Source organism: Ambystoma mexicanum, chromosome 12 (genome assembly GCF_040938575.1).
Source record: "Ambystoma mexicanum isolate Mex_15411 chromosome 12, UKY_AmexF1_1, whole genome shotgun sequence".
Lineage (NCBI taxonomy): Eukaryota > Metazoa > Chordata > Amphibia > Caudata > Ambystomatidae > Ambystoma > Ambystoma mexicanum.
The window spans coordinates 31906880-31921055 of NC_090936.1; the positions used below are offsets into that span (position 1 = coordinate 31906880).

Genomic DNA, 14176 nt, shown 5'->3' on the forward strand with positions numbered 1-14176 from the left:
CCCGAATGCTCTGGATTTTGGCTACGGATCAATTCCAAATCAAAAGGAGGCCTCTTTGGACACATTCTACATCCACCTTGCATGCAATAGTCAGTCCCTTTCCTAGCTTCCAGGACTCTGCAACACTAGACCAAATAGCAGAAGCCATATTATTATTATTTTTAAATTCATAATTTTTCAATTTGTTGTACAACACCAAAATGTTTAAAATAATGTATGCATTAACTACTGTACCAAAGCCCCCTTACTGCCACCCACCCGCTTCCCCTCATGCCTCCCCCACCGCCGCCTCAGGGAACAGGGGCCATATAACAAAATGTCTAAAACAGTTTTCACAGCCCCCATGTTTCTAACCAGCATAGGTGCATGCCACCCAACAATCGCAACATACCATTTCCCACCAATTTATCACTAGTGAGTGATAAAACTATGTATGTTGCATCCTAACTTTGCCCCCTTCTCCCCTGATAGCCTACTAAGGCCCAACCTCCCATATTACACCCTTGTTTTACGATATTTGCACAGGAAGGGTAACCATTCCCCTTCCTTTGAGGACCGTGGGTCGTGTTATAGGGCCGTAATGTTCTCCATAGAGAATATTTCCGAAGCCTTGCTCACCCATTCCCTCTCTGAAGGCAAGTCTTTCTCTTTCCAAACAATCACCAAACAAACTTTAGCTGCCAACAGTAAAAAGTGAACCATGTGTGGAAGGGCCCTCCACAACCCCACTTCTTCTGGCAATACGAACAATATCAGAACCGGGTCCCATAGCCGTTCAGGTCCCTCCACTCCTCTGATGCACGCCAACACTTCCCACCAATAAGCATGTACCTAACTACAGGTTCCCCACATGTGCCAATAATTTGCCCTATGACTGCACCCCCTCCAGCATAATGGAACCATCCCTGGGAACATTTTGGACAACCACACCGGTTCGTATTGCCACTGATACGAGAGCTTAATCTTGTGCATCTTGAATTGACTTGCAATAGAGGTCTTATGCATCCCCCTACACTTTGCCCCCCATAGTGCCTCATCTATCCCCATCTCCAGGCCCCCTTCCCATCTGACCTTAATATTCTCAATACTTTTGCCCCTTGTCGGCAACAGTGCTCCATAAAGGGCTAAGATGAAGCCCCTACACCCCAAACATGTAACCAAGATCTTTTCTTACCGTGTCAACCCATGATGTATCCTGTCTTTCCATTTCTCTACCGTCACCACCCCTTTCAATTGCAAATAAGCAAAAAACGAAAGCTTACCAAACCCTAGGGCAACCTCCAACTCCTGTATCGAAATACGTTTCCCCTTAACCCCAAATTGGGCCACCCTTTCAAAACCTGCCTCAAACCATTCCTGAAATCTCAATGGGTTGAGCAACTCATCTCTCAATGGGGGTGCCCACAGGTAACTGAAGGGATGGCCATGACATAAGCCCCTTCATCTACGGATGCTGTCCGCAGTAGTCCCACAGTACCCCCAGAATACTGTGTTCCCTAATTCGTCTCAGGATTTTTCTCCGTGGAACCCACAGCCGCTCCCCTACTGTAACAGGGCCTCATCTGTTAATTTTTTAAGAAAACCCAATGCTTCTGCGAATCCATCCTCCGGTGTGGAACCAATGCCCTCAACTGCACTGCCTTATAGTACGTTCCCAGATCTGGAATTCCACTGCACCCTCCTCCCCCTATCTTTAGGCAAAATGAACATGCTACATGTAACCCTCCACATCTTGGCCTGCCATAAAAACGCTAAAATATTTCCCTTTTCTTTCCTCGTAGCGTGGGATGAAGCAGGGAGCAGTAACAGTCCCCTTTCTTTGACTAGCCGTGCGGTTACAAAAGACCAGTGAGTCCGTTGTTTATGTCTTTTTGACTTACACGGACGTGACAGTGTGAGAATAGTGAGCCGCGAGAGGATCGCCAGCGACTGTGAGGAACCACTATCCATAACGAGGTAAGGAAAGCGTCACTCTGCCCTGGCTTAGGTCGCGGGAGGCTGCCGAGCAGTTTATAGCACTTTAGAGGCACACTGCGTGTGTATCCGTGTAAAAGCGCTCAAGTATTGGAGGTGTCATGCATGTGGCATGCAGCTGTGGGTGTACGCACAGAGCGGATTTATACATAGTGGAGCTAGTACAAAAGCAGTAACTAAAAGATAGCAATTGAAAAGATTGCATGATACTTGTAGCATCTCAAATAAGTACATTGGTATAAACATCTGGACTAATGCGCCATGTAAAAGAAGCAGGGACATTGTTGCTCTATATGTGAATAGGTTTAGTTTTAGGATACCTCTAGCATTGAAGCAAACATAGAACATTAAACTGAACAAATGTACCCCGAGTAGAGAAAAGGTCAGGATAGGTGTGCAGATTCCAAAAAAAAAAGGGAAAGGATCCGCATAACTGAACCGGGTGCTTGATTAAGTGGATTTTTTCAAATATGGAGGTGAAATTAATTGTTGATATATTTCACTTGGTGATTCAATTTAGTTTACTTTTTATTGTTTGTAGGCAATTGGACCCGATTGAGTTACATTTGGCTGAATTTGAAGCACCATTTGCAGACTTTTTTGAAAAGAGGACCGTGCCAAGAATATAGACATATTGTCCCAAGTAGGTGTTCACGTGACATTTGCATGATTGAATATCTTCCAACCAAGATGATCTGCCGAATGGTCAATAATTGGGCTATTGTGTATGTTTAGGTTGTGGTTCCGTGGGGGAACAAGGACCCATCGAACTAAATGGACTGACGCCAACATCTGAAATCATCTGCGCCGAGTAATAAGTGCAGGTGAGACAGATTATGACTAGTAAAGAGTCAGTGCGGATATTAATTATATCATGAAATAAAGAGAGGGGTGACACAAAACAGACATTTTTTAAATTCATTTTATAGAGACCTGGGCTTACCCTACCGAACAGACGGCATACAGAATCCTTGCTGTCGATTTGTCCTGAAGAAGGTTGCTACACTGAGAAGACCCTAAGAGCGGTTTTTAGAACAACCGAAACACATGTAGACATCTGGAATCTGTGAAAGTTATCCCTACACAGATGGGTGTATTGAGCAAGAGATCTTAACCCAGTAGAATTATAACAATGCAGTGTTAGATTGAGAAGAGAGAGAGCATGAATGGAATGTAGAATGGGAGAGAATGAATGGTAGTGCATTGTGATAGGTGAGCCTGGTCTTTGAAATTGTGTATTTGGAATATATTGATTTTTCTTTTGAACACACAATATTGATATGTCATAATTGAAAAAATCAAAAAGATTATTTTTGTATAATTACTGTTTTTTATATGTTTATAAAATGTGTATGACACAATAAATCTGATTTTATTCAGTTCAATTAATTGAATTATTGGTCGATATTTGTTAAAGAGACCATATATCCATCCAAGGGGACACCCCTCTACCCGATTGGCCCAATTTATATTGTTTCACAGTAAACTGCCCGCTGGACCAATTGTGATATTGGGCATCCACTTCTTAAAGTTTCTGAATCTAGTGAAGGTGTACATGGTTGAAATAACTGGAAGGTTTAAAAGCCAAATATAGCCGTGATAAAAGTGGAGTGCCCGGCCTAATTTTCTGCTGCCTAGCTGACCTGCTCCAGATTCCTGATGAGGGCAATTCTCAGGCAGCTTGTGTCGGGAGAGGGCAGGAATCGAACAATTAGAGTAGTAGTATTAATCAAAATATAACCTAAGTGTTAAAAGGGGTGCTAGCAGGCCAACACAAATAAAATGAGTTCATTCAAAAAAGATACATACCTGTCCACTGACTTCTGACATTAATCCTATGGGTATTAAGCACTCTGGTTCAGTTGCCTGTCCGGCCTCATCCACAAATGCATGTGTAAAGTGTCCAATCCTGTAATTTAAAAAAAAGAACAGTCAGATGATGCAAAACTCTGAGAACCGAAAAATACTAAACATATTTTTGAAGCACAGAAATCAGATACATGGTACAAAAAACCCTAATGCACAGAGATTGTGAATTAAGCAGAGCCAATATATGAATAGGACATTGACAATGATAAAAGCTAATGAATAGGGAGCTTGCTGTTTTGATGAAATCCATTACTTGGTAACTACTGCAGGAAAAAAAAGACGTCAACAGTTTGTTTTGCAGTACCTAAGAGACTCCTGATATCACAGTGAACAAAGTTAGTTCACAGTATTCATGATTAATAGCACTGGTGGTCTGCAAACCCAAAAAGGAGGGAATTAAGTGGGAATGGGTTTTCATTTTTTAAAATAATCATCCAAAAAAGGCACTTAACACATTCCGTATGTTTAATATAGGAAAGGTTAAGCTTCCACTCCTCTGCACTCTGTCTCCAACTCAATGAGTGGTGTACAGACTATCTAAAACAATGGAAAGCAAGACTGACACTTTTTGTCTCAGTGTCATCCAAAAAAGGTTTTAAGCTGCAGGCCTAAATGCCATGCTTTAAAGTGGTCTTTAAAGAGCAGCATGCAATAGGATGTTAACTGTTTTAGTTGGGAAGTTCATTCCAGCATTCATTAGGAATATATTAAGCCTTTAGACCACGTGTCAAAATTTTGAATGGGGAAACATCAGTTTTCATCAAAGGATGCAATGCTAATGAGTAAAATGGTTAAGCTGCCAAGCATTCCTTAAACCAGCCCCATGGAAAATTGAGGCATTAAGTTTCCATCTCCAGTGTAATCTCATCACTCCTTAGTTGTCTGGCATTGTACGAGGGTAGGCCTTTTCTTTTTTGCATGTTTAGAGATCTTAGGCTCCATGTACCACTGTCGCTTGGATTCCTCCATCCCTAGTATGAGCACCTGCAAAACCATAATGCACCAATATGATTACAAAACAAATAGAAATCAATTAAATAATCTACTCCTTTTTCTGGGTAGAAATAAGATGCATCAGAGGCAACTCCTGTCAGGGTGATGCTCTATTACCTTTAACAGAATCAAGACAGAAACATAAATGCCAAGTGGGGTCTTTCGTTTCAACTGCTTCCATTTGCATTGAGGTGGGATAGTTCCAAATCAGGAACGGTTAAATGTGATTTTAACAAATAGACAATAATGAATTACATTTACATCTATAGTGTGGTGCTTGGGGAATACTTTTCCGTTTGCACCATATAAAAGCTCAATTAAAATCTCCCTTTCCTCTGCTAACTGGTTCAAAGATTTCTGTATCCGCAGTCACCAGTTTCCCAATGGGCTTAGTAACATCTGTGCGCCAGGTAGAGCGTAGTATATAAGGCACCTGTATGAAAAGGATCATTTTTTGGTCACTTCCAGCTTTTCCATACAATTATGCTAGGTATGCGTTCTGAAGGGAGACTGCAGCTCCCTAGTATAGTGCACTTCACACTATCTCCATCGGCAAAGGGATGTAAAATAACTCCCTTGCAAGGCTCTAACCAGAGAACAACTCTGCAGTCCCCAGATGGTGTCAGGAGGGGCCCAGGGGAATCTTGCTTCACTCCCCCTGGGTTAGGGTCTCCTTGGCGCTCCGCGCCTGACACACGGGGGGAGAGGGAAGGGGGTAGTGTAGTAGGGAGCGGCAGGATGAAGAGGGGGAGGGGAGGAAGGCGAGGAAAAAGGCGTCTGGATTCTCCTTCAGTTATAAAGGAATGGCGGGCTCAGAACTTACCTCATTTAAAGCAATGAGGTGTCACTGCTCTGCTGTCTGGGCACACGGCGGATGCCGTACCGGACTCCACTGCTTGGGCGCTGCTCGGGTCCCAGGATCGCGGTTCTCGAATAGGACCTCCGCTCTCCTCAGAATTACAGCGTGTTAGACGCCCGCTACCATTAGAGTAGGGCACCCTCCACGGTTCCACGCACCGCACTCGTCAAGCCGCACCAGCTGCTCTGTACCACGCAATTCTCGCAGTTCTCTGGCCGATTCCGACAGTGCTCCTTATTGTGTATTCCTTCCCCATAACCATCACCTCACACTTCCCATCCCAGCTCACCTATGGTCTTTTAATTTGTCTCTTCACCAGAATTACATCAAAACATTGATAACGAAACAAATACCACATTTCTATTTTAATTTGGCTCACCCAAGGCCCTTGTTCCATTCATTTGTAATCCCACCCCAAATCCCTACCCATCCGTTTAAAACCCCTTACCTCACGCCCCATATATATATTTTAAAGGATTTGGTATTTATTTAGTTATGTGTAGATATTAATGTTATTTGTTATTTACTATTCGTTTAAATAACTGCATACCATCAGGAAGTAAGTTCTTACCCCTACCCTGGAAACAAAATAGCTTATTTAGTCAACCGCAAGAGCATCCAGGGCTGAGGCAACAGCTAGTAAAAAAAAAAAAAAAAAGCAACTCTAGCACGTGCCTCATGTATCACGAAAGGCTCTGCAACTCGCCTAGGAGACTAAAAGAATCAAAGCGGCTTTAGGGCCATGAGAAGAACTGCCGCCATCACAATGAGGAAGCTAAACTGAAGCAAAACCATTAATGTTGAGAGGTGTCTAGACATTAGAAAAAATACAAATTGTAGTGGGGTTGATAGCATCTTGAGGTTTATGAGAGGGGTGCAGGGAGCCTGAGCAATGCATTCTCTTTGAATGCTTATCAGAGATCGCAAACCAGACTGCAACCAAGAACACAATTTTTAATGTTAACAGTCTAAGAGAAGAAACAAGTTGACATCCAGAAAGTGAAGACCAGATTCAAGTCCCATTGAACCAGAAAGGATTTAGTGAAAATAAGCAACCCTATAGGAAACTAAACAGCAGTAATTGAAGAATAAGATTAATCTTCTGTGGTCTTAAGATTGATACGGCAGACAGAAACATGTGTCTTGTGTTCCCTGCCTTGGTCCTGCATGAATGCCTGCCTGGGAGAATGCCTGATGGAATGCTAGGCCTATGGAATGTTGTGGTGTGAGCGTCCCTGTAAGCTCCATGAAGGTCAGTTGGGAGTGAAGCAGCCTGTGAAAGGGGAGGCCGGTGGATGTCTCCTGTTTATCTTCCGACTTACTTACCTTTCTGCATACCTGGTGTATATACCGTGTCACTGGAACTTAGTAAAGAAGTTCACTTTCTTGAGTATCAAACCATTTCATTTCACCCCGCAACACTGGCCACGAGCTGGATTGAGGGAAGGACCAGGAACCTACAGCTGTCCAGAGTGAGCAGTGCCTGAAGGATGAACGGCAGCAGTGAGACCAAGGAGGGGACATCCACCGGCCCCCCTCACCCGAAAGGTGAGCTGACCCCTGTCCCATAGCCCAACAGCAGTTGCATGGCAGGAAGTAAAGTGTAGTAGCAGTTGGAGTACCAGTGGGGCCACCGTACAGTCTCTGGCAACTGAAGCAGCACTTCCCAGTGGGGCCACCTTGCAGTTTTTTGCCACTGGAGCAGCACATCCTACGATTAATTGGCCACTGTAGCAGCATTTCCCAGCGGGGCCACCTTACAGATTCTGGCCACTTTAAGCATCTTGGCCACTGAAATAGTAGTGAGTGTCAGTGGTGCCACCTTTAAAGGGATGGTCTAGTAAACATTTTTATTTAAAAAATAAATAGGCCACATAAAAAAAAATACTAGCATTCTCCGTTTTAAAACTTCCTATGTAAAATTTTGAGCTATTCAAGCACAAAATTCGCAAAAGCAAGCGCAGGGGCGCAGCCATTTTGTGAAATGGAGGCCCTCCTGTGCTGGCTTTTGCTTTTGCGGCACTAATGAAGGAAAAGCCAGCCAGCTGTAGTAAACAAAGGCTACCGCTGGGTGGCTTTCCCTTCATTAGTGCTGTAGGCGGAGGACGGGGACCGGAGACCAGAGCAGGAAAGCTGCAGCTGAATCTCGGTAAGTGCTATTTATTTTTTTTACAAAAAATAAGCACTAGCTGCGGTTTTTTTTCTTTTCCGAGCCGGAGGAGCCTGAGAAACTTGGAAAGAAAAACCGCAGCGTTTTCCAACACAATAACGTTTTACAACATTTTTAAAGCTGCGGTTTTATTTCTAAGTTTTCCGGGCTCCTCCAGTCCGGAAAACTTAGAAAAAAAAAACGCAGCTAGTGCTTATTTTTTTTTTAAAAAAAAAAATAGCACTTACCGAGATTCAGCTGCAGCTTTCCTGCTCTGGTCTCCGGTCCCCGTCCTCCGCCTACAGCACTAATGAAGGGAAAGCCACCCAGCGGTAGCCTTTGTTTACTACAGCTGGCTGGCTTTTCTTTCATTAGTGCCGCAAAAGCAAAAGCCAGCACAGGAGGGCCTCCATTTCACAAAATGGCTGCGCCCCTGTGCTTGCTTTTGCGAATTTTGAGCCTGAATAGCTCAAAATTTTACGTAGGAAGTTTTAAAACGGAGAATGCTAGTATTTCTTTTTTATGTGGCCTATCTATTTTTTAAATACATTTTTTTACTAGACCATCCCTTTAAGTATTTTGGCCACTTGAAAAGGAGTTACAAAGATTTGTAGCAGTTCCCAGCGGGGCCACCTTACAGATTTTGGTCACTGAAGCAGATTTTCCAGCGGGGCCACCTTACAGTTATTTGGCCACTTCAGCAGCATTTCCCAGCAGGCGAGTTAACATATGGTAGCAGCTGTTGTAGCAGCATTTCCCAGTGGAGCCACCTTGAAATTAGTTTTGGCCAATGAGAAACACACTTGATCACTGGCACAGAAACAGCCTGGGAGAGATTAAGTAGTTAGAAGATCAGGCACCACAGGGGCCACCTTACAGCACCATGGCCATTTCAAGGGTTTGGAACCCGGCACTAGCTTTATAGGGGTGTTCTGCCACCCGTGCTACAGATATTGGGGTGTTGGACACCGCACTTGAGGGGGGTTTCTGCCCGTGCCTTGAGGAGTTGGACGCCGGTACCTTAAGGGGTGGTCCTCTCCCGCCTGCCATGCACAGAGTGGGTGCCTGTGCTCTGTGCATTTTGAGCTATCATTATTTGGTCTGGTAGTATACTAGAAGATGAAGGGTGTGCTGTGTTTGAGTACATCTTATTTGTTGGCAGCAGGACGAATGAGAATGTTTTGGGATCGTGTGGCTGGTTGGCAAGAAAAAGGCATGTTCTTTCATATCTTATGGGAATACCCCCAGATTGGCCACTTTGCAGGTTGTTGAAGGGACTATGATGGTGGAAGCATGAGGCATGTCTCCTTGTTCTTCGGAATGGAATGAGTGGGTCTTTGATTGGTCACCTACACTCCAAACTCCCAAAACTCCAGAGTGTTGCTGGTTCATACTTTGGCCGCATTATCCCTGTGTATTTTCCCTTGCACTCCTTTCTGTACCTTTATCTTGGTTTCTGTTGAGGAGGGAGATGTGTTGTGTCTTGTGTTCCCTGCCTTGGTCTTGCATGAATGTTTGCTTGAGAGAATGCCTGATGGAATGTTATGCCTATGGAATGTTGTGGTGTGAGTGCCCTTGTAAGCTCCATGAAGGTCAGTTGGAGTGAAGCAGCCTGTGAGCGAGGAGGCCGGTGGATGTCTCCTATGTACCTTCCTACCTACTTACTGTTGGACCTACCTGATGTATATACCGTGTCACTGGGACTTAGTAAAGAAGTTCACTTCCCGAGTATCAGATCTTTCATTTGACCCCGCAACACAACACTTTATTTGTGACATAGTCCCATCTGTCGAACACCACCACAATACGTTACCTGGTTGCCAGGACGAGGTAAATGTGGATTCCCCAGGGCCCGCCTTCCTCCCTAAACCCTTGTTTCATGACATTAACAGGGGATACGTCCAAAGTATCCCAAGCATGCCTTCACTGTTTAGAGAAGACAAGTCCTTTTTGCAGCTACATTACACTGAGATGTTCTAGCCCTCACAACAAGACCTACGCAGGAACTGCAACTGCTGTGGACCTTGACTCAGCTGTCGATCCACCTTGCTTGGTGCTTGATTGTCGGCACCGGACGGGACGTTGTATATATACCACGTCACTATGTCCGTACCTCAGTTCCCACTTTCTTTCCCTGTGCTCGACCGATGCAGAGAAAAACAGTGAGGGAGGAAGGGTAAAAAACCAATAAGAGGTTAACAACAACAAGCATCCCAACTGGATTAAAAACTTGGTGGAAAGACTTCCACAGTAGTCAGAATCAATAATAAAAATCTTTTTTTTAAAAAATAGATTGATTGAGAAAGACATGCGGCTTGCCGGACAGAAAACGGACAGGGAACGTCCAAGCCATCAGAAAAGCATCCCCTAGCACGCCGATCGCTGGGAATTCCCTCGAGCAAAACTGTCGCACTTCCTGTTGGACTCTGTGGCAAACAGGACTACTGATGGGGTACTCCAGCGAGAGAAGACCCCCTTTAAGACTTCCTGGAACATTTTCCACTTGTGTTAGACCGTGCTCTGCCTGCTCACAGCATCTGCCACACTGTTCTCTGTCCCCGCCAGATTAACTGCCGAGACCGAGATCCGGTTCTCCAATAGCCAGAGGGGGAGGGAGCGCATGCCACCCTGCTTGTTCAGGTAGTGCATGGCCACCGTATTGTCCGTCAGAATCCGGACATGCTTCCCCTTCAGAGAAGGCACGAGAGCCCTCAGGGCCAACCTGATGGCTTGCAACTACAGCCTGTTAATGTGCCACCTGGCTTCCATTGATGATCAAAGGCCGTTCACCTGCAAGTCACCGCAGTGAGTGCCCCAACCTGTCAGACGCATCTGTGATCACTCAGGCCTGAGGCCATGGAGGCCAGAGGGGTTCCCCTGCCATGAGATGTGGCTGTTGACCCACCAACCAAGGTCGTCGACCACTGACCTGAACACCCTTAGGGAATCCGTGAGGGTTCTGAGGTACCGGGACCACGACCCTGTAGGAGCCATTGTAGAGATCTCATTCGCAGCCTGGCCTCGGGCACTAAGAAAATACAGGATGTCATGAGGCTTAAGAGGCAGAGGAAGGAAGCTGCTGGTAAGGCAGCGTGGTTCTGGAACAGGTTCACCGTCTGCACAATGCTGTTGACACTCTCCTCGGGAGGGAAGGCCTTCTTTACCCGGGTGTCTAGCACTGCCCCGATTAACTGGAGCGTCTGGGACGGCGTCAAATGGGACTTCAAGTTCAGGGAGAAGCCTAGCTTCTGGAGTAGTGAACAGGTGTCCTCTAGGTGGGACAAAACCCGCTCCGCCGACATCCATCGGATAAGCCAGTTGTCCAGGTACAGAAATACATGAGACACCGGATCTCTTGAGGTGAGTCTCAACTGCCGCCATAAGCTTGGTGAAGACCCTTGAAGCAGAGGTCAACCCAAAGGGAAGCACTATGAACTGATAGTGCTTGTCCCCTATGAGGAACCTCAGGAACTTCCTGTGTTTGTGATGTATCGGCACATGGAAATAAGTGTATTGCATATCTATTGACGCCAGCCAGTCCTGCAATTCAAGAGCGTGGAGAATTTCTCTCAACATCACCATCTTGAATTTGTCTTTACTCAGGAACTTGTTCAAGGCTCTGACATTCAAAATGGGACAGATATCTCCTCCCTTCTTGGGTACAAGGAAGTACCGGTATACCAGACCGATCTTCTCTGGTGGGGATTTACTTCTTCTACAGCACCCTTCAACAACAGGGCTCGCACTTCTTCCCAGAGCTCCTGTCGCAGTTGACTTGGGGGAGGTGGGGATCTGACCGACTGTTTCCTTAAGAAGGGCAGACAATAGCCCCACTGCACAAGTTCTAGCGCAAGTTCGAGGCATCAGAGGCAATCTCCCGTCATTGGGACCAATGCTCTGACAGCCATCCACCAACCGATAAGACATGGGAGGGGAAAATCAAAGCGGCTTAGCGGGCGGAGCTGCCCCCACCACTGCTGCTGCTGCTGCCTGCTGGCCTCTGGAAGCCCCCCTGCCACTTCCGGAGCACGAGAAACACTTCTGCCCCTGCCTGGCCTGTGGGAGCTGCACCTTCCTGCCATAAGGCACATACCGCCTGCAGCCCCTAACCCTAGAGGCGATGATGAAGGCAGGCTTGGCTGACAAGAAATATGCATTCAGAGAGCATGTCCAGCAATCTGTTCTGAACATTTGGCAAAAAGCCTGAAGATCGAAGTTAGGTCTGTCTACTCACTGCCACAGCCAATCACACTGAACGTCCTATGCAGTCAGCCAAGACCAGGCCCGATTGCAGCGACTGCCTGGCCACCTCCTCCCCATCTTACACCAGCTGTACAAAGCCATGTTGCAGCTCCCCTTTCGCCTTCCACAGGGCGAAATAATATTTGTCAAATCCACAGGCTACGTTAGTGGCTTTCAAGGCCATGCTACCAGATGTGAAGACTTTGCCATCACATCTATCCTCCGATCATCCCTCTCATTACGCAGATCCGAGATAGAGGAAGCCGACATGGTGGAAACTGTGGCTGCCTGTACAACAAGACCTTCCGGAGAAGGATGAAAAGACAAACATGACGTGTGTCCTCTTGCCGGCCTGTATTTCCCAATCATAGTAGAGCTGACGAGAGGAATGTAGCAGGGGCGCAGCCACAAAGAGGCTACTCGATCGTCGATTGCCGGGTTCAGTGGCATATGTCTTTCCGTAACGGAACCCTCGTCCAGGATGCCTGTCCATTCCTATCCCTGGGCTGGCACTGCTGCAGCATTCAGCCCTCAAGTGTCAACCCACCTATCCACTGGTGACCCAAATTTGGTATGGGTCTAAGGCTGGCTCTTCTGTAACTCCACATCCTGGGATGTGTCCAGCCCACTGACATCATGGAGCCCTTGTGCCAACACCAGGAGATCTGCCTGGTTGTTGAAGCAGTCAACGCCACCCATCCCTGCATACACAGGATCGATGTCACCTTGATCATCTCCGCAAACAGTGCCGAAGATCTACATCATGGAGCCGAAGAAATCATTCTGGGAGAGTGGGACAAAAGATCCGCCACCAGCCCTCGATGTCGACGGAATGGCTGTCGATGTTGAACGGGGCTTGGGCACCGAAGATGCGTCTGAGACACCGGAAGTCTGAGGCTTGCGGTAGGGTTTAGGTGCCTTTCTCTGCATCAAGCCCGAAGGCTTTCCTGATGCCGAAAGGCATCGGAAATGGGAGCTGCGTGGGGTATGGAGTACTGAGCGCCGCTGCTGCCACCGAGGTCTGCTACTTCGGAGGCACGCCCACGCCTACAGCTGTGTGTTTTTCAAACATCACCAACATTTGAATTTTAAACTCTTCTCACTCTTGTCAAGTGGTTGGCTCAGCTGACGGCTTACCTCGTTCCGAAGAACAGTTGGAATTGCGTTGGTGTTGCCTTTTCTTCTTGTGAGACGAGGAAGAGTGACTCCTCAAGTCAGACCGATTCTTCGTCTTACGCCAATGTTTCTTTTTTTCTTTTTCGGGGACAGGCCCCTCCATATCAGCCTCGGAGGACCGTATGGACGCACCGCACAGGTCATTTTGACAGCATTCAGCCCAAAGCAAGTTTGGCTGCCTGCTCACGCACAGATTTTGGGTTCACCTTTGCACACGACGTGCACCCCTCAATTTTATGACCTATGTCGAGGCACCACACACAGATACCATGTGGGTCGGTCACCGACATCTTAACACCGTTTAAAACCTAAATCACTGAGGCGCAGACATCTCGTGGTGGAGAAGAAAGCATATCTGACGAAAAACCATCAAAAAAGAGTACAAGGACTGGCCACCAGGGGGCGCACGGATGATCGCCTACCTCGTGTGAGCTCCGTCGCCGATGGTCCGCGAAGTGACTTGAGCCCCCACGTCGCGACCCCCCCCCCACGGCGACAAACCCGTGAATAAGGCGTCGGAACACTTCCCAACGGAGCAGGAAAAAACCCGACCGAAATCGGGGCTGGGAAGCCCAGGAAAACCCCATCTGAAGTTTTCACCTCGTCGGAAGCTGGGAAACGAAACTAAGTCGACCCGACGCGGCCGCGCTGGAAGGCGGGCTTGCCTGGAGGAGAACACTCGACTTCTGGCGTGCCGGTCGGCGTGTCTTCCCCAGACTGCAGCCCTCAGTGTTGGAGTGCCCCCGCTGACTCCCCAGCGCGGACCCCCACTCCTGACCGGACAACAGAAGGACCCGTCAGGGAGGTAGGCCGCACCCCGAGCCAAGCGCGGCCTACACAGCCAGCTGAGATCAAGGTGCCTCGTAGTCCCGAAGCCCGTCACTCGGTGGACTGAACTGGACCCCCCCACCTAT

General features: G+C 47.1%; 1 protein-coding gene across 2 annotated transcripts in view; it reads right to left on the bottom strand.

Moving 5' to 3' along the window:
* MOV10L1 (Mov10 like RNA helicase 1) overlaps positions 1–14176 on the bottom strand; it is a 1432366-nt gene that overhangs the window by 380486 nt on the left and 1037704 nt on the right. Inside the window, exons 1-2 of one of the 2 annotated variants that reach the window (XM_069627861.1) lie at positions 5660–5884; positions 3784–3883 (exon numbers count right to left, since the gene is read on the bottom strand). In XM_069627861.1, coding sequence (XP_069483962.1) covers positions 3784–3883; positions 5660–5664 — 105 coding nt within the window. In that variant the 5' untranslated portion in view covers positions 5665–5884. Of the gene's footprint in view, positions 1–3783; positions 3884–5659; positions 5885–14176 lie in introns of those variants that run through there. The other variant, XM_069627860.1, reaches the window with a different exon arrangement.